This window comes from Heterodontus francisci, chromosome 23, assembly GCF_036365525.1.
Source record: "Heterodontus francisci isolate sHetFra1 chromosome 23, sHetFra1.hap1, whole genome shotgun sequence".
In the NCBI taxonomy this organism is placed as follows: domain Eukaryota; kingdom Metazoa; phylum Chordata; class Chondrichthyes; order Heterodontiformes; family Heterodontidae; genus Heterodontus; species Heterodontus francisci.
In genome coordinates, this window is record NC_090393.1 from 26,995,427 (window position 1) to 27,014,196 (window position 18,770).

Here is an 18,770-nt window from a genome sequence, read left to right on the forward strand (position 1 = left end):
CGAGATATTATTCTGTTGCTAAGCTGAAATTGTGTCCCTTTAAGGCCTTAAGTGTAGTTGCTGTTAACAAAACACTGGATGTATTCATTTAGAGATCAACTGCTATTCAGACTGCAGGTCAGAACCCTGGCTTTGCCTTTTTAAGCATGATCAGTATGTACAATGTCATGAATAGATGAGAACCCACTGTAAATTGTGTTTTGTGTAGTTCAGTATGAATGTCAACCACCATTTTTATACAGCATGTTAAGTTTTAGCTGGGTTCCACTTGTTAAAATGGAAGAGAGTGATCATGGGACAGCAACTTGAAAGGGTCTAGTTTTAGGACCTATGAAACCCCAATCCAACCTGCCTGGACTTGAAACTGTAACAGTTTGAGGGTACAGCCTGTTTTCAATTCACAGCTGCCTTTGTTGAGTTTAGCACAGCTGCCAGAAGCTGCAAACTTCTCTCAAAGACACAATCTGCAAAAGCCAGAAAATTAAAGACACAGACTGCAAACAGTGAAGAAAATTAAAGACACAGTCTGCAAAAATAGCAAGAAAACCTGCTTCTGCTATCTTCCTCTCCATCTAAGGAAAATGTTACTTCAGCCAATCAAGCTACCTCCATTTACTTTTGAGAGTGCAAAGAAGAAGAAATTTGTAAGTGATATTTCCAACAGCTCCTTCCCCAATTTGGCTTTTCTAGTCAGTGACCTCCAATTTTTTGGATCTTTTTGATAACTTAAACGGACACTAGTGTTAATTGAAATTCTTGTTAGTTTATAGTTCTATTTAGTAAATGTCCTTGTCTGTTTATGCCTTTTAACCTTTTCTTGTATGTTTGTAAGCATGCATGGCGAAGTTAAACCCCTTTCTGAATTTAAAAGTGTGTAAATAAACCCTAATTCTTTGGCTTAACTCTAACACTGTGTTGTTGCTGTGGTCATTTATTATCAGGGTTTAAGGGAGGGGAAAAATTCAATCACTAATCTGTTTATGGACAGGTAGTTGGAAAAACAGAGAAATTTGTTCAGAGAAAATAAAAAGATTAACTACCTGTTCGTGACCACAAGTAAGAGCCAGCATACACTCAGCCACAGGAACTTTCTATTCTTGGAGAGTAACTTTGTACAGACAGGAATTACATACTCGTGTCATGCTAGGCCCCCATCTGCCAAGAATGAGGCACATTAATTTTTTCATGGACATTGATTTTAAACTATTACTGGAGTGAAGAAAGGACTTGTTAAACAAATCAGCCATGGCTGGAAAAGACATTTGCATATTAACAGACGGTGCTTGGAAGGACAAAAGGACCATTCCCTGACACATTCAACCCACAATGGACCTTGATCACCAGGTATTGTGTGTAAGAGTAGCATTCCAAAGACTGCTAAGGTGATACAATCCAAGACATGGTCAGACCAGTTAGTCACATGACAAACCTGCTTGGCAACCTGGATTTTTCTGAATTGTACAAACAGTTTGAACTCAGAGCACGTCTGTTTGCTCCTGAACTGAGAAAATCTCTCCTGTCTGCTCCCATCTCTTTCTCATGGAACTCCACACCCACTGATGACACATGAACCCCAAGAGAGAAAAGTCTCCTTCAGCGAAAAAGGTTTAAGAAGAATACTGGGCCCCAGTGAAAAGTAAAATCTACCGACAATCAAGGACTCTACAGTGAGCTCGAAGAACTAGAACAACAACTCTTCAGATATTGCCTCAAACCTTTTCCACTTTATTTCTTCTGTTCTCTTTCTGTCTCTATCTGCATGTATTTATCACGTGTGCATGCTAGCGTGGACGTGTCGTTTATCCGTAGGTGTTAACTGAATTACAGTCTAAGTTTAAGTTTAAATAAATTTAAATTTTTCTCCTTTAAACCAAAGAAAGCCTGTTGTGCTGGTTTCTTTGCTTTATAATTGGAAAGCGGTGAACAAGGATTCACCAAGGGGGAGCTCAAAACACAGTGTGTTTAAAATTAAACTCTGTGATGGTAAGACCAGGTGAAGGCTGAGAGGGACCCCTAGACACCTTTCTCACCTGGTCATAACACTAGATATATGATATATAAGTGTACACTGTTTGTAAATCCTGGAGTAAAATGGTTATCAAGGGCAGAAAAAAAATCCCAGCTTTTTCTTTCTTTTATTCACCACTTTGACGATGAAGTGTGATCTGTGAAGTATATTACATATAAATATAAATCTCTGCCTATGGTGTATTAGTGCATACTTTTCCTTAGTAATCTTTGCAGAAAGTAATTAAAGTTAGTTTTTCAGTGTTTTATGACAGTCTGTAACTGAGACATGTTGGCTCCACAAATATCTACATCTATGATTTCTCTATGTGTCTAAATATATGCCCCCAACAAGAAAAGGCCCAATCATCACAACCTGATCAACAATGGCACCATTTTTGAGATCTCACCATCAACATCCTAGATGTCACCATTGGCCACAAGCTTAACTGGACTAACCATTTCAATAATGTGACTACAAGAGCAGAGGCTGAGTACTCTATGGCAGTGGCTCAACTCCTTTTCCCCTGATGTCCTCCAATATCTGTAAGGTTCATGTTGGGAATGTGATAGAGGCCCAAAAGAAAGAAGAAGAACATGTAACAACATTCAAGTTTGACACCATTCAAAGCCAAAGCACTCTATTTGATTGGCACTTGTGCATTGAACTTAATATTTACCCCCTTCACTATCAGCACACTGTAGCTATAGTTATGTACTATCCACAGGCTGAACTGCAGCAACTCACCAAGCCTACTTTGACAGCATTTCCCAGCCTATGATATCTGCCACCAAGAAGGACAAGAGCAGCAATGTAATGGGAACACCATCACCTCCAAATTTCAAGTCACACATCACCCTGACTTGCATTGATGGGCCATTTCATCATTACTATATCAAAATGCTGGTGTTCCCTCTCTAACACCAATATGGGAGCACACCACAAGGCCTGCAGTGGAAGTGGAAGGTCCACCACTACTTTTTCAGAGTAACTAGGGACAGGCAATAAATACGGCCGTGCCAATGTTGCTTACATCCCAAGAAGAAATCATACATTCTTATTGAATATCTGGACTGTTATAGAAACTTTAAATGGTCAAAAATCAAGGAATTGATTAACCTCAAAAAGAATGTGAAGCATCTAACCTTATGGGATAGTTCGATTGTTAAAATTGAGCCACTAAAGTTAAAAGTGGAACAAATAAATCTGTTGTACTCAAACTAGGAAATACATCAGTGCCTCTATAGAGGAAGAACATTCAAACAGATTGTTGTTTTGGAAGTTGGGTACATGTATAACAGAGAGCTTACAAACTGTAAAAGATTAGATCCACCTTTTTACCACTTGCGGTATGGCCAAGTGAGGAGGGGTCGAAGGGCTTCCCTCTTTTCCCTCTCCTTGTTTGACCACAACAGGTTTAATTCTTTTTTAAAGTGAATGTGCTGGCCAATTCAGTAGGTGTTTGATTACTTACTTGCTATGATCATTACAAGAACCAATTGGACAGGTTTTCTTGAGTTAACAATGAAAGAGTTTAACTTTATTGTACCTAAACTGAACTAATAAAAAGAAAAACCAATGCGCCAACTTTCACTCACAGATACAAACTAGAGGTTTACACATAGAAAAATAGATTAAAGAGTGGTGAAAGGTAGATTGGTTGAGTTAGAGTCCATAGAAAAATGGAATATACAGTCTGTGGAGTTTGGTGGTTCAACTGACTTCTAGCTGAATTCAGTGGTCCTGAGGCTTTTGATTTGAAGAGGTAGATGACTGGTGCGGTGGGTCTCTTGGAGACAGTGATGTGGATGATTTCCTCCACAGGGTTTCTGATTGTAGCCGGAGTATGCAAAGGTGGTCAGTCAACAGACAGGATTTGAAAGCTTTTAAGGTCGCATGGAGAGAGAGAGAGAGGGACCCCCACTTGGGTTTGCACGTGTCAGAGTCAAGTTGCTTCTCCTCGCTCTGCTGCAGAAAGACACAAGCTTAAAACCACAGATGGGGAGGGGCTTGTCACATGACAGTCACTCAGTGATTCAAACATAGCAATTAGCAGTATTTCTCTCTTGCTAAAAAGAACAGGTAGTTCCTTTAAACTTTCTGGATCTTGGGTCTTGCTGTAGCATGAGCAGACATTTCGTCTCCCTCCTCACAAGCATTGCAGTTTTGCAAATTAGATAGCCATCTTAAGCTGTCAGCAAAGTTATCCTTTTAGCTGGTCTTTTTAAAAATGTCTTTAAAAAAATATATAAACTCAGAACTCCAGTCATTGGATTAAAGAAAATTATCATTCAACAAAGCACATTGGTGTAACACTTGCATGTGTTGTATAGTGCCTGGAATATGAATGCGTGACGTAGCAGAATCACTGCATCTTGGTCGCTTTCAGATATATATTTACATACATACGAACGTACGAATTAAGAGCAGGAGTAGGCCACTTGGCCCCTTAAGCCTGCTCCATCATTCATTAAGATCATTTTACTTTTACTGTTGTGCAAGTGCAGATAATGATACTTTTCTGGAATAGTGCTTTGATTTTTTTGCAGAGGAATAGATTCTAAATTATGAGATCTAAATGATGGAACCTCATCATAGCAATCAATCATTCAGAATCATCCTACAATTCCTGTTAAATGATTTGTAAATGTATTCTTTCCTCAGTTTAATGTCATCTTTAATTCCTCTAAGTGTTCTTTTCCTTTACATACTAAGTGTGGGTTAAATTACGATTATGTTTCCCTAAAATTAGCTATCAAAGCACTGAAAAAAGCAATGAGTTAAGACAATGTGCTGAATTTTATTGGCACGCTGCCGAGATTGGCGCGTGCTTTAAAAATGGCAGTCCACCTGTGCAGACCGCCCATTGTGGAGCTGCCGTGGTATTTAGCACAGCAGCTCATTATAATAGACGCAACGTACTGCCCCCCCAAAAGACATGGAGGGGGTGGGATTTTCAGCGCCAGTATCTGCGTTGGGTCAGATGAGCATCAGTTGCTAGGACCCTATTTAAAGAGCAGTCAGCACATCAGTGATGCCTCCACTGCCAGAACAGAGCTACCGAGAGAACCCCTTGTCTGCTGAAGTTTGATCTCTGTGTGGACATCCCAAAAGTTTGAAGATAGCATCAGAGGGACATTCCAGGGTGGCCCCATGGTTCAGTGATGCCTCCCTGCTCACTCTCCTCCAGGATGTACGGGCAAGGCAGAAGGTCATCTTCTCCAGCGATGGCAAGAAGAGGCCCTCCCGTCTGACCAAGGCAGCCTGGCTAGAGGTGGCAGAGGAGGTCAGTAGCCGTGGGGCTATCAGGCGCAATTGGGTCCAATGCTGAAAGAGGATGAACAATCTGCTGCACACCGCAAAAGTAAATGGCACTTTAGATCAGGGCTCCACTAAGCCTGGGTGTGCCCACACAGAGTGGCACATGCCACTGCCATGCCAAAAACATGGAGGTTGGGCAGGGAGGAAAGACATGACAAGAATGGAAGAATGTATGACAGAACTTACCTTTGTCTGCTGCTCAGAACATGGCACCTACATGAGTGGCTCACTCAGTAGTGCACACCGAGCATCCCCCGCCTTTGTGCCCAGCACCCCTCTTGTGACATGTGTTGTGCAATTGATCTGCCGTGCTTAATATCTGCCTCCTTGCTCCTCCAGGCAAAGACAGCACACAATGCAAAGGGGGCCAATTTTACTGGTGGAAGAATGCCAGACATTAGCAGGCTCACAGACGCTGAGGAGGAGGCCTTGGAGATATCGGCTAGCCATGTGGAACATGCATTCGGTGACGTAGACCTCGGGGTCCTGGATGAACATATGTCCACTTGATATAAACAATGATCACTGTGAAATTGTTGTTGTGTGATACAATGCTGTTATAATTGTGACATGCGCAACATCAAGACTGACAGAAATAAAAACAAGAAATGCTGGAAATACTCAGCAGGTCTAGCAGCATCTGTGGAGAGAGAAGCAGAGTTAACATTTCAGGTCAGTGACCCTTCTTTGGAACTGAAGACTGACAGTGTGTTCTTCCCGTTATACCTTCCAGGTCAATGTTCTGAGTCAACCCCGACTGCACACAACAACTCCCATGACACTAACGTACCTTCCACCAGTGCAGATACTATCACCTTGGCAGGTATCCATTCGGCCTTAGAGTCTGGGTCACAAGCTGGTGAGAGTGTCCGAGCAGCTGCCTGACGCTGAGATAGCCAAGGCCCCTGACAGAGTCTGCTGAGCCCCAGGCTACTGATGACCCTCGGCTGTGGACAGCACATGGTACATTGGAGTTGCTGCAGCAGTCCTGCCAACATCTGGCAGAGATGCCAGAGGCAATGCACAGCGACAGCGGCGGCCCTCTTGGTGAGCCAGATTATGTTAATACACACTGACTTGCAATCCCTCACCACAGCCATAACATCCAATCAGCAGTGACAAGGCAAAAGAGGGACCAGGGGCATGGAGACTCCTGGGAGAGCAGAGGGGTTCAAATGGAGGAGGCGAGCCTGCACACCATAACTGGCGTCCCCCCTTAAGTTGATTCTGGTATAGATGCCGACCCCCTCCACACCTCTGCCAGTGAGTTAAGCTCCAGCAGCCACGATGTCTGAGGAGAGTTCTGCGCTGACTCCGGATTCCCCCAGCCAGCCAGGGCCCTCCAGGCCTCAGTGCGCAGAGGACAACCACCAAAGTCATCCAAAGCCAAAAGGCAATCAAATCAGCGCCTCCCTCCAGTCATGCTGCTAGTGCAGAGGTGGCACCGTGAAGGAGCACCCGCAAGCATTTAAAAAAACACACTGTCACAAATGGGAATGCACGGGTGACACAACACTGCAAATAAGTATATCACTAATTGTTCTTCACTAACATGTGAACATAGAACAGTACAGCACAGTACAGGCCCTTTGGCCCATGATGTTGTGCCGAACCTTTAACCTACTCTAGGATCAAACTACCTACATACCCTTCATTCTACTATCATCCATGTACCTATCCAAGAGTTGCTTAAATGTCCCTAATGTATCTGCTTCTACTACCGCTGCTGGCAGTGCATTCCATGCACCCACCACTCTCTGTGTAAAGAACCTACCTCTGACATCTCCCCAAAACCTTCCTCCAATCACCTTAAAATTATGCCCCCTGGTGATAGCCCTTTCCACCCTGGGAAAATGTCTCTGGCTATCCACTCTATCTATGCCTCTCATCATCTTGTACCCCTCTATCAAGTCACCTCTCATCCTTCTTCGCTCCAATGAGAAAAGCCCTAGCTCCCTCAACCTTTCTTCGTAAGACATGCCCTCCAGTCCAGGCAGCATCCTGGTAAATCTCCTCTGCATCCTCTCTAAAGCTTCCACATCCTTCCTATAATGAGGCGACCAGAACTGAACACAATATTCCAAGTGTGGTCTAACCAGGGCTTTATGGAGCTGCAGCATAATCTCGCAGCTCTTAATCTCCAGCAACCTTCGTGTCATCGGCAAACTTGCTAACCCAGCCTTCCACTTCCTCATCCAAGTCATTTATAAAAATCACAAAGAGCAGAGGTCCCAGAACAGATCCCTGCGGAACACCACTGGTCACCGAGCTCCAGGCTGAATACTTTCCATCTACTACCACCCTCTGTCTTCTATGGGCCAGCCAATTCTGTATCCAGACAGCCAACTTTCCCTGTATCCCATGCCTCCTTACTTTCTGAATGAGCCTACCATGGGGAACCTTATCAAACGCCTTGCTAAAATCCATATACACCACATCCAGTGTTCTTCCTTCATCAACGTGTTTTGTCACATCTTCAAAGAATTCAATAAGGCTTGTGAGGCATGACCTGCCCCTCACAAAGTCATGCTGACTGTCTCTAATCAAACGATGCTTTTCCAAATAATCATAAATCCGGTCTCTCAGAATCCTCTCCAATAATTTGCCCACTACCGACGTAAGACTGACTGGTCTATAATTCCCAGGTTTATCCCTATTCCCTTTCTTGAACAAGGGAATAACATTTGCCACCCTCCAATCATCTGGTACTACTCCAGTGGACAGTGAGGACGCAAAGATCATCGCCAAAGGCGCGGCAATCTCTTCCCTCGCTTCCCGTAATATCCTTGGGTATATGCCGTCTGGCCCCGGGGACTTATCTGCCCTCATGTCTTTCAAAATTTCCAGTACATCCTCCCTCTTAACATCAACCTGTTCGAGCATATCAGCCTGTTTCACGCTGTCCTCACAAACGACCAGGTCCCTCTCACTAATGTGTTGTTGTTACTGTGTGAATGACGTGTGCCAGCATGTACCACTCATGTTTCATCCCTTTACATCATTGGCCTTTCAGAACTGCCGATGTATGGAATAACATCATTGCCGTGCTAGCATTACTCAAGTACGTATCCACGGAAGCAGTAACAAGGACAATGGCTCAGTCTGCTGCTGCCTCTAATGGTTTAGAGAAAGATGTTGCAGATGTGGACTGCTGCACAGCAGGTGAGCGAGGGTGCTACATGGCTCATGGTGCATCCTATGGAATGGAGAACCTTTGATCAATAAGGCACTGCCGTGCATCGCTAGCTCACTGTTCGCCCTGCATGCGGTACCTGGGTGCTCTCAGTCCTCCCATGCGCCTTTCCTGCTGTAAGACCTCAGCGTCCTCATCGTCTGAGGAGAAGTCCTGCTCACGTCTCTCCTCATCTTGCGAGGCCTCCCACATATTGAGTGCATAGTTGTGCAACGTGTAGGGAGGTACAACAAACAGCAACGATAGAGCTACCCTTTCCAGCTCGTACTGCAGGGCACCACCCAATCTATCCACACAGCGGAAGCGCATTTTCAACATGCCAATTGCCTGCTCAATGGTGGCTCCTGTAGCTTCATGGCAGGCATTGTATCTCTCCTCTGCAGCAGTGGTGGGGTGTCTCACTGGTGTCAGGAACCATGTCTGCAAGGGAAAGGCCTTGTCTCCAAGAAGCCACTCCTCCATCTGAGCCAGTTCAGTGAACAGCAACGGCACCTGGGACTGGCATAAGATGAAGGTGTCATGGCAGCTGCCTGGAAAGTGGGCACAGATTTGCATGAAGTGCTTCCAATGATCGCATATCAGCTGTACATTGATTGAGTGGAATCCCTGAAAGCTTGCGTATGCAGCTGATTGCCCGGCGGGAGCCTTGATGGCCACATGAGTGCAGTCTATCACCCCTTGCTCTGGCTCTCAGGGTCCGTCGTGAAGCGGGCATAGTCACCGGCCTTCCAGTACAGGGCATTGGTGACCTCCCTGATGCGGCGGTGCACTGCTGACTATGTGACCCCGCAAAGGTCTGCAGTGGGTCCCTGAAATGATGCAGAGGTGTAGAAGTTAAGAGTCGCTGTCACTTTGAGGGCCATAGACATAGGATGTCCACTGAATCCCATGGGCTACAGGTCATCGTTGAGCAGGGTACAGAGATGTGTCACCATCTCTCTCGTACATCCACAATCGCCTCTGACACTGGCACTGAAACATCTGCAGGTATGTCATGCGGGACCTGTAGCTGCGTGGCATTCTATAGTGGAAAGCTCTCCTTGGGGGCCTCTATGTCGGCTGCACCTGCCTGTTGGTTTTGCCTGCGGCGCATATGGATCCTCATGACAAGCGGAACAATGAATATAGGGTGAAATATCTCCATCTTCAAGTTGCAATTACACTCGGTTCCTTCACTTCTTCGAAGGCACCTAACAAGGCAGAGATTGATGTTGACTAGCACATCAAGTGCTTTCATGCAGCAACTATATGGTTTGGCATAGCATTGCCTGTCTTAGCTCCCACTAAGAGTAGCACAACATGACCACATTCAGTTTGTAACAGTTGCATCAATTGGCCCACTCGCCAGATAACCTTTACACAGCTACCATTTCTGGCACTCTCCCCATACACAAGGTGACTGGAGTGCCATTGCTCCTTCACTCACACATACAGTCAATGGTACAGAGCGGACAACCTTTAGGGAAGGCGGTATGCACTACCTCCCTACACGTCGGCAGAGCTGAGCCCCTAGTAAGAAGATCCCTCCTCCTACCTCCCTTCATGCTTGCAGAGTTGTGCCCCCAGTAATACCAGACCCCTCCCACCTCCGTGACCCATCTCGCAAGACTTACACGCAAAGGCACCGATGACTGCAACTGCTGTTCCTCCGGCTTTTACAAGTCATGAACGGGATAGCACGTGAGAGATGCCCGTTCACTGGAAGATGCCAAACAGAGATGTTAAAGGCAGTGGGATGCATAATGAGGCAAGGTAAGTAGCGCTTTGCACATTTAAATTGGTGTGCCACCGCTGAGCTCCGAGGTCTCACCGCTGCCGGTAAAATGGGGCGGGGCCTTCCCAACATCGGGGAGCATGGCAGGCCTCTCCCAGAAGTATTTTCTAGGCCCCCCCCCCGCCACAAACCCCAACGTCGGTGGTGGGGGGGGGGGGGGGCAGGTAAAATTCAGCCCATCATCTCTCAACTAAATATGGGTTACCACTGCTAAATATTTCATTCTGATCCTGTTTTAGTATGAATTGCTGGTAAAGAACATTACAGATACATATTAATTGCTTTACTTCATGTCTCTACTTGTGTAGTAAAGAGAAACTAGATTTGAAAATCCTCTTTGAATTTTAAGGGCATTCAGTAAACTACTGTGTTGTCAACAGCATTGGGGCTTATTTACTTTCCTGTGCAACACACTAACATTGCTTTTATTATTTAAGCCATTTGAGTCTGTTCTTTTGTTGTGCAATACTGATGAGCTTATTTTGCAGAGAATTACTCCAGTTGGTGAACATATTTTTATATTATTGGTCTTCTTTGGCCTCCTTATCTCGAGAGACAATGGGTAAGCGCCTGGAGGTGGTCAGTGGTGTGTGGAGCAGCGCCTGGAGTGGCTATAAAAGCTAATTCTAGAGTGACAGACTCTTCCACAGGTGCTGCAGAAAAATTTGTTTGTTGCGGCTGTTACACAGTTGGCTCTCCCCTTGCTCCTCTGTCTTTTTTCCTGCCAACTGCTAAGTCTCTTCGACTCGCCACACTTTAGCCCCGCCTTTATGGCTGCCCGCCAGCTCTTGCGAACGCTGGTAACTGACTCCCACGACTTGTGATCAATGTTACAGGACATTATGTCGCGTTTGCAGACATCTTTAAAGCGGAGACATGGACGGCCGGTGGGTCTGATACCAGTGGCGAGCTCGCTGTACAATGTGTCTTTGGGGATCCTGCCATCTTCCATGCGGCTCACATGGCCAAGCCATCTCAAGCGCCGCTGACTCAGTAGTGTGTATAAGCTGGGGATGTTGGCCGCCTCGAGGACTTCTGCATTGGAGATACGGTCCTGCCACCTGATGCCAAGTATTCTCCGGAGGCAGCGAAGATGGAATGAATTGAGACATCGCTGACATACGTTGTCCAGGCCTCACTGCCGTAGAGCAAGGTACTGAGGACACAGGCTTGATACACTCGGACTTTTGTGTACCGTGTCAGTGCGCCATTTTCCCACACACTCTTGGCCAGTCTGGACATAGCAGTGGAAGCCTTTCCCATGCACCTGTTGATTTCTGCATCTAGAGACAGGTTACTGCTGATAGTTAACCGTATGTAGGTGAACTCTTGAACCACTTCCAGAGCGTGGTCGCCAATATTGATGGATGGAGCATTTCTAACGTCCTGCCCCATGATGTTCATTTTCTTGAGGCTGATGGTTAGGCCAAATTCATTGCAGACAGCCACAAACCTGTCGATGAGACTCTGCAGGCACTCTTCAGTGTGAGATGTTAAAGCAGCATCGTCAGCAAAGAGGAGTTCCCTGATGAGGACTTTCAGTACTTTGGACTTCGCTCTTAGACGGGCAAGGTTGAACAACCTGCCCCCTGGTCTTGTGTGGAGGAAAATTCCTTCTTCAGAAGGAATATTATTGGTACTATCTTGGCTATTAGGATCTGTGTGGGTTTTTCAGGACTAAATCTTTTGAGTATGAAAAAGACAGACAGGTAACAGCAGCATAAAATTGGATACAAATTAGAAACCTCTCAGAAAAGCAAACACAATTTGGATATGGGAAAATCCTATAGTCATGGATGGTACTCCTCTGAGTTTGAAGTCATGATGAGACAGACTGAGTAAAACTGTACTATGTGTTTCCCTGTGCTAAGATTGACCTGGAAGTAATTGATGCTGACATTTGATGTCTGAAATAGAAAAGTATCCTGATCCCTAGTACTAATTATCCCTCATCTCATGGAGCTCAGTGGATTCATTCCCTGATCTTTGCTGAGTTTCATAATCTCAGCCAGGGCTGCAGTGAAGGTCAGATTGTGCTGGGCTTTGGTACTCACTGTCAAGATCCATGCATGAATAATGTCCCCTTGGTTGAGTTACCAACAGTGTGCAATGCCCGTAGACCAATGTCCCAGCTAGGATTCAATACCTTCACAAAATTAGAGGGGAGAAAATTGGCAAAGAAAAAGATTATCATTATTTCAGTGGTCTGTTGGAGGCTAAAGAGTTTTTTTTGTAATAACGGTGATGGCATTAATCTAATCTTTTTAGTTCATCTCTGTCTTTCAGCCTACTGTTCTTGCATTGTAAGTGATGCTTGATGCTTAGTTTCATCAAACATTCATGCTATTTTAAATCCTACTTTGCACTTAAATATTAGTTTTTTCACCAGTTTCACTGATCTAAAAGCAGCAACTCTTTCAAGGGTATGGTCCAGTCGGTACCAAAAGCCTTGGGACTTTGCCTAAGATGTTATTCATCCAATATGAGCCTGAATAGTGACTATTGGCAGTTATTCAACTGTCGGCCATCACAACCCAATTCAGTCCTGATCTCTGCCATCATTCACTTACAGGTGGGGTGACTGAATAGCAATTGGAAGATGGAACCATAGCCTGTTCCCTTCCTAAGCCAGGAGCCACTGAAGCCAATTATAGCATTCCACAACAAAGTTAATACAGAACAGACTTCAAACCTGGGATCTTTTTGTTTTGCTTACCTCAATGCCACATCACAATGTATTTACCAACTGATCCTCTTGGAACACTGGCGTACATTTTTATTTCAGTTATATCAGTGGCTGAGATATTTTAACTTATTAGCTTCACTGTTCTCCAAACATATCCTTATCTCCATAATATTTATTTTAGATTCAGATGATTGCTACAATCAAGCTCAGTATTTACAGACATACTCAAAATGTCAGTGAAATCAATTTATTTCTTCATTGTACTTTAGCTGGAATGCTACATATTTAGTTGAATTATTTAATAAACTAGCAAATCTCCTGTGATCTTTCTCATGGTTAATCAGAGTAAATAATATATCTTTCAGCTGTATTTGTCGTACCAGGCAGAGAGGTGTTACACTGCCACCTCTGGACCAGATTAGAATTACAGGCCTTCTCATCATATGATTCTTTTTTAGAGTTTGCTGTACTACCTGGAGGAAGTAAAACTAGCAGGCATTACCATTACTGTCAGTGTTACCCATTAACTTAAATGTACTGGAGTGTGACAACATACCAACTCAAGATTTAATATACTGTATAGACATTTACCCCAGCAAAGTCAATTATTTTCCTTAAATTCTCAGTGTTTCACTCTTGTGTGTGTATATATATATATATATATATATATATATCACTGTCTGTTATATGCACTGCCAGTATCTGTCTCTTTCCTCTTCTCCCTCCTCTCAATGGCATTCATCAGTTTGTCCTCTGATGAATCTGATCCCCGGGTGATACTTCAATGCTTTGCCTAACATTTGTTACAGAAAATAATACCCCTGACAAAAGCATGAACAACTCCACACAATCATTGAAACAAATCACAAATCTTGAGAAAATGTTCCGATAACAAAGTCGCTGTTTTATTCAAAGAAAATGCAATTGTTTATTATGTTGTCATTATACATATATTTTAATCATGTCAATTTGCTTTAGTATTGATACATACTACAGAGGCACATTGTATCTGTTAAGCTCTTTATTTATATATTGCACATTGTGATAATTGACATTATTAGTTTTGGTGCATATTTTAGATTCAGGATGTGGCTTTTTACCTTCAATTCATGACTGGTGTGTTATTTGATTAATATAAGTCAGCAAATACTCTATCTTTAGGTGATATATCTCATATGGTCAGTCATTTTAAATGCACTTATTACTGAGGCAGGATAATGATTCACACTCTTCAAGTGTAAGTGCTTAGCATTCCGCATACATCACATTCTGCTATATAAGTTACCATAATGCATTTGTCTGCCTCTTTTGTGAATACCTATTGCTTACCAGACCCTTGTATCATAACAAGGTACAAATTTACTGTGACAGTTTTTCTACATTAATCACTTTGTTCCTTGAGGCAGTTTTTCTTTGGTGATTTTTCTTCTCCCCACAAAATCATTCTTTCTACCTTTTATTCCTCTGCTTTTTTAGTTTTGTCTGTTGTCTTTGCCTCTTCTTTAGTACTCGAAGACTTCTCTGATTTTCCTTCTTTGTCATCTTTAACTTGTGTTTCTTCTTTAACTTCAGATGTCTTCTCCTTTTTAGACTCCTTATTATTTTTTTCTCTTTCTGCTTCCTTTTCCTTTTGATCTTTAGTAGATTCTGGGGCAGATTTCTTTACTTCTGACTTTTTCACTGTTTCTGTTATCTTATCCTTTGTTTCCTCTGTACTCTCTTTATTTTGATCTGTTACTTTGTCTTTAACTTCTATTGTTTTTTCAGGCTTCTTCACTGCTGTTGTGGGGTCTGGTGTAGCTGGTTCTATTTTTGTACTTTTCTTTGATTCTTCTTTTGATGGTTCTGTTTTTTCAATCTTCTCTTGAGGAGAAAGCTCTGGTATAGAAGAGCCTTTCTTTTCTTTGGGCTCTGGTTTTGTGTCTTTCTTTTCTTCAGCTTTGGGCTCTGGTTTTGTATCTTTCTTCTCTTCAGCTTTGGGCTCTGGTTTTGTGTCTTTCTTCTCTTCAGCTTTGGGCTCTGGTTTTGTGTCTTTCTTCTCTTCAGCTTTGGGCTCTGGTTTTGCGTCTTTCTTTTCTTCTGCTTTGGGCTCTGGTTTTGTGTCTTTCTTCTCTTCAGCTTTGGGCTCTGATTTTGTGTCTTTCTTCTCTTCAGCTTTGGGCTCTGGTTTTGTGTCTTTCTTCTCTTCAGCTTTGGGCTCTGGTTTTGTGTCTTTTTTCTCTTCAGCTTTGGGCTCTGGTTTTGCGTCTTTCTTTTCTTCTGCTTTGGGCTCTGGTTTTGTGTCTTTCTTTTCTTCTGCTTTGGGCTCTGGTTTTGTGTCTTTCTTCTCTTCAGCTTTGGGCTCTGGTTTTGTGTCTTTCTTCTCTTCAGCTTTGGGCTCTGGTTTTGTGTCTTTCTTTTCTTCAGCTTTGGGCTCTGGTTTTGTATCTTTCTTCTCTTCAGCTTTGGGCTCTGGTTTTGCGTCTTTCTTTTCTTCTGCTTTGGGCTCTGGTTTTGTGTCTTTCTTTTCTTCTGCTTTGGGCTCTGGTTTTGTGTCTTTCTTCTCTTCAGCTTTGGGCTCTGGTTTTGTGTCTTTCTTCTCTTCAGCTTTGGGCTCTGGTTTTGCATCTTTCTTTTCTTCGTCCTTGGGTTTTGCTTTTGATTCCTTTTCCTTCTCATACTCATTGGCTTTAGATTCTGGTTTGGAGGGTTCCCCTGGCTCATTTTTCTTTTCTACTTTTGCTGTTTCTTTAGCCACTGGTTCCTTTTCTATTTTTTCTTTCTCCTTTGTTTCCTTATCTTTTGCCATAGGTTCATCTGGTTTTATTTCATCCACCTTATTCACTGGTTCATTTTGGTCTTTGGTAGGTTCTTTTTCTTGCTTTTCCTTTGGTTGCTCCTTTTTTTCCTTTCTTACATCCTCTTCCTCTACTTCTATTTTGTCTTTGGCTTTCTCATCTACAGTTGATTCTGCTTTATCTTCTTCCTCAGCTTTTTCAGTCTTTGTGTCTTCTTCTTTCACAGCTTCTTCATCAGATTTAGTTTCTTGGTCACTTGTCTCTGCTTTTTCAGCCTCTTCTTCTGCTGCTTCTTCAGCTTCTGCCTTTTCATCTTCCTTTTCAGCTTCCTCCTCCTCTTCCTTTACTACCTCTTCAGTTTCTTCTGTTGCAATTGTCTTTTCATCCATTTGTTCCTCTGCAATTTCTTTTTCTTTGTCAGCTAGTTTGGCTTTTTCTTCAGACTTGACTTTAATATGGTTTGGTACTGTAGGAACTTTATGATACCCTTCTATATAAGGATAGGGAGTTGGCCCAATAAACCTTGATTCTTCACCCTCCAGGAGTTTCCTTTCCAAAATAAACAATAACAATAATTATTAATAATAGTCATTGCCTGTAAATTTGCCATTATGTTCTTTCTGTCATAAACAACAGTGCTTACTCATTGACGTTAAAAGACAAGGAATACTGGGCATCTGAAGTGAAAAACGGAAAATGCTAGAAACATATAGCAGATGGTCGATTTCTGAAATAGAAATAGGGTTGTAATTGAGAAATTTGCCCCATCTCCTCTTTTAGATCCTAACTCACCTTTTATGCAATTCTAGCATTTGTTTTAATTCAACACCATTTGTTGTCCAAGTTCTAATTAAATTTGTTCCTTCTTTTTATGATGTTTCTGGTATAGGTTTCCAAAAACTAAAAACTAGCAACCATTATGCAATATTGGTTCTTCATGACCTATTTTCACATCAAAATTAGGGTTAGATAGGGTGGATAGTGAGAGTCTTTTTCCTCCGATGGTGATGGCAAACACCAGGGGACATAGCTTTAAGTTGAGGGGTGATAGATATAGGACAGATGTTAGAGGTAGTTTCTTTACTCAGAGAGTAGTAGGGGCGTGGAACGCCCTGCCTGCAACAGTAGTAGACTCGCCAACTTTAAGGGCATTTAAATGGTCATTGGATAGACATATGGATGAAAATGGAATAGTGTAGGTCAGATGGTTTCACAGGTCGGCGCAACATCGAGGGCCGAAGGGCCTGTACTGCGCTGTAATGTTCTAATTCTAAAAAAAAACCATTGTAATTATTACATAATTCAAGGCGTGATTATGTAGTGTAAATATATTGTGAGCTATTTGCTAATTTGCCCATTGCTCTGCCATTTCGACCGTATGCTCTCAGACTCGTTTACGCCACGCACTTTGCACTTGTCATCCACATCATTACCTGTAAGCAGCAATTTCAATATCCAAAGCCATTTTAACATTGAGTAGGTCTTGGTACTCCCGGAGCTGCGCAGCCATTTCCCATTTTATGTTTCTCAATTCACTTTCAAGTTGCTGAGCTGCTTCCTGTAACATTAAACATTTTGCAGAAATTCAGTTCAATTCAGTTGCGTCAAATCCATGATCATATTGCACTTGGGAATTGGGAATTTAAGAAAATCGCGGATCCATTTGAGACATAAAACTTAGACCAGTTTATAATCTTGATATTAGACAACATAAAACAATTACCCTCTCAAGGTCAGTTTTAAAGTTAAACGAATTTAATTTATTTTATTTTTTAAAAAGCCATCTCCCGAAACTGTTTATTTTGTCTAATGTGAAAATAGTTGGGTCACTCAGATAATTTTATGCAAAGGCTACCTGGTAGCTGGAAATGTCTGCATTATGCCTGTCCTCCATCTCCAACATTTGCCTTTCCAGTGAGTCTTTAGTCCCTTTCAGGGTCTCCAACTCGGTATTCTTAGACTGCAGATGTCTGCGATATTCTGAGATTTCATCCTGGGCTGCGTGAATGGCGTCCGTGTTGACCTTGGCGGCTTGGTTCAGTTTTTCCAGTTTCACTTTGAACACCTCCTCGGTCTGGCTTGTGGTCTTGATTGCATGCCCTTCCATATGTGCCCTGATCTCCCGGAGAGCGGCCGTAATATCAGACTTGAGGGAATCCCTCACTTCTAAAGTTACCTGAGACCCCTGGATTTGATTCAGCAAATCTCTAACTTCCTCGTCGTGATTCACCTTCATTGAAGAAGCCTCGTCGGTGAGGAACTGGAGCTTCTTATCCAGATCCAGCTTCATCAAGCCTGCATCCTCTGTATACTTGTTCAGAGCTCTGATAGTGGCGTCGATCTCTTCCCTTATCCTGTTCTCGTCGTCGTATCTCTGCTTGATGTGTTGGATATCCTCCTCCAGGTGTTCCTGCTCCAGCTGTAACTGTGCCTTATCATTACTGATCTGCACGACCACATTGCGCAGATCTTTGATTTCTCTCTCGTACAGCTCTCCTATTGCCGATCTGCCGGCTTGCTGCTGCCTCAAGGATGCAGCTTCTGCCTCCAGGTTCTTGTTCTGAAGCTCCAGATTCCTCACTTTGTCGATGTAAGTGGCGAAGCGATCGTTCAGGGTCTGAAGCATCTCCTTCTCGTTGCGCGATCTAATGTCCCCATTGATGAGGCCGGACTCCAGGCTGTCGGTGGAGACTGTGACCTGAGAGCCGAAGCTGGCTGTCAGGCCTGGAGCAACCCGTTTGTAGGAGGTGATTGTGCTGGGACTGCGGGACCATGTCTGCGAATGGAAGCCGCTACTTGCCAAGGAGCCTGCAGAGCGGAATACAGGCCGGGGCGAATCCCCCAATACCCTGCGGTAGGAGCTGGTGCCGAGCATTGTATCCAGGCTGTAACTCATCACGCGAAAGAAAGAGTTCCACTGCAGTGCTGAGGGTGGAGGCTGAGCCTTTTATACACCGCAGAATATGCGAACTTGGCAGGAACCTGCTCCACCGACATCTCACACGCCAATC

At 43.4% G+C, this 18,770-nt stretch overlaps 1 protein-coding gene across 1 annotated transcript; it reads right to left on the bottom strand.

Moving 5' to 3' along the window:
* Nucleotides 1-14,438: 14,438 nt before the first annotated feature.
* LOC137382913 (neurofilament heavy polypeptide-like) lies at nucleotides 14,439-18,655 on the bottom strand. Its single transcript, XM_068055490.1, has 3 exons — nucleotides 17,615-18,655; nucleotides 17,193-17,317; nucleotides 14,439-16,308 (listed from the first exon to the last, which is right to left on the bottom strand). Exons 1-3 carry the CDS (start codon nucleotides 18,653-18,655, stop codon nucleotides 14,439-14,441), a joined length of 3,036 nt encoding a protein of 1,011 aa, XP_067911591.1.
* Nucleotides 18,656-18,770: the final 115 nt, after the last annotated feature.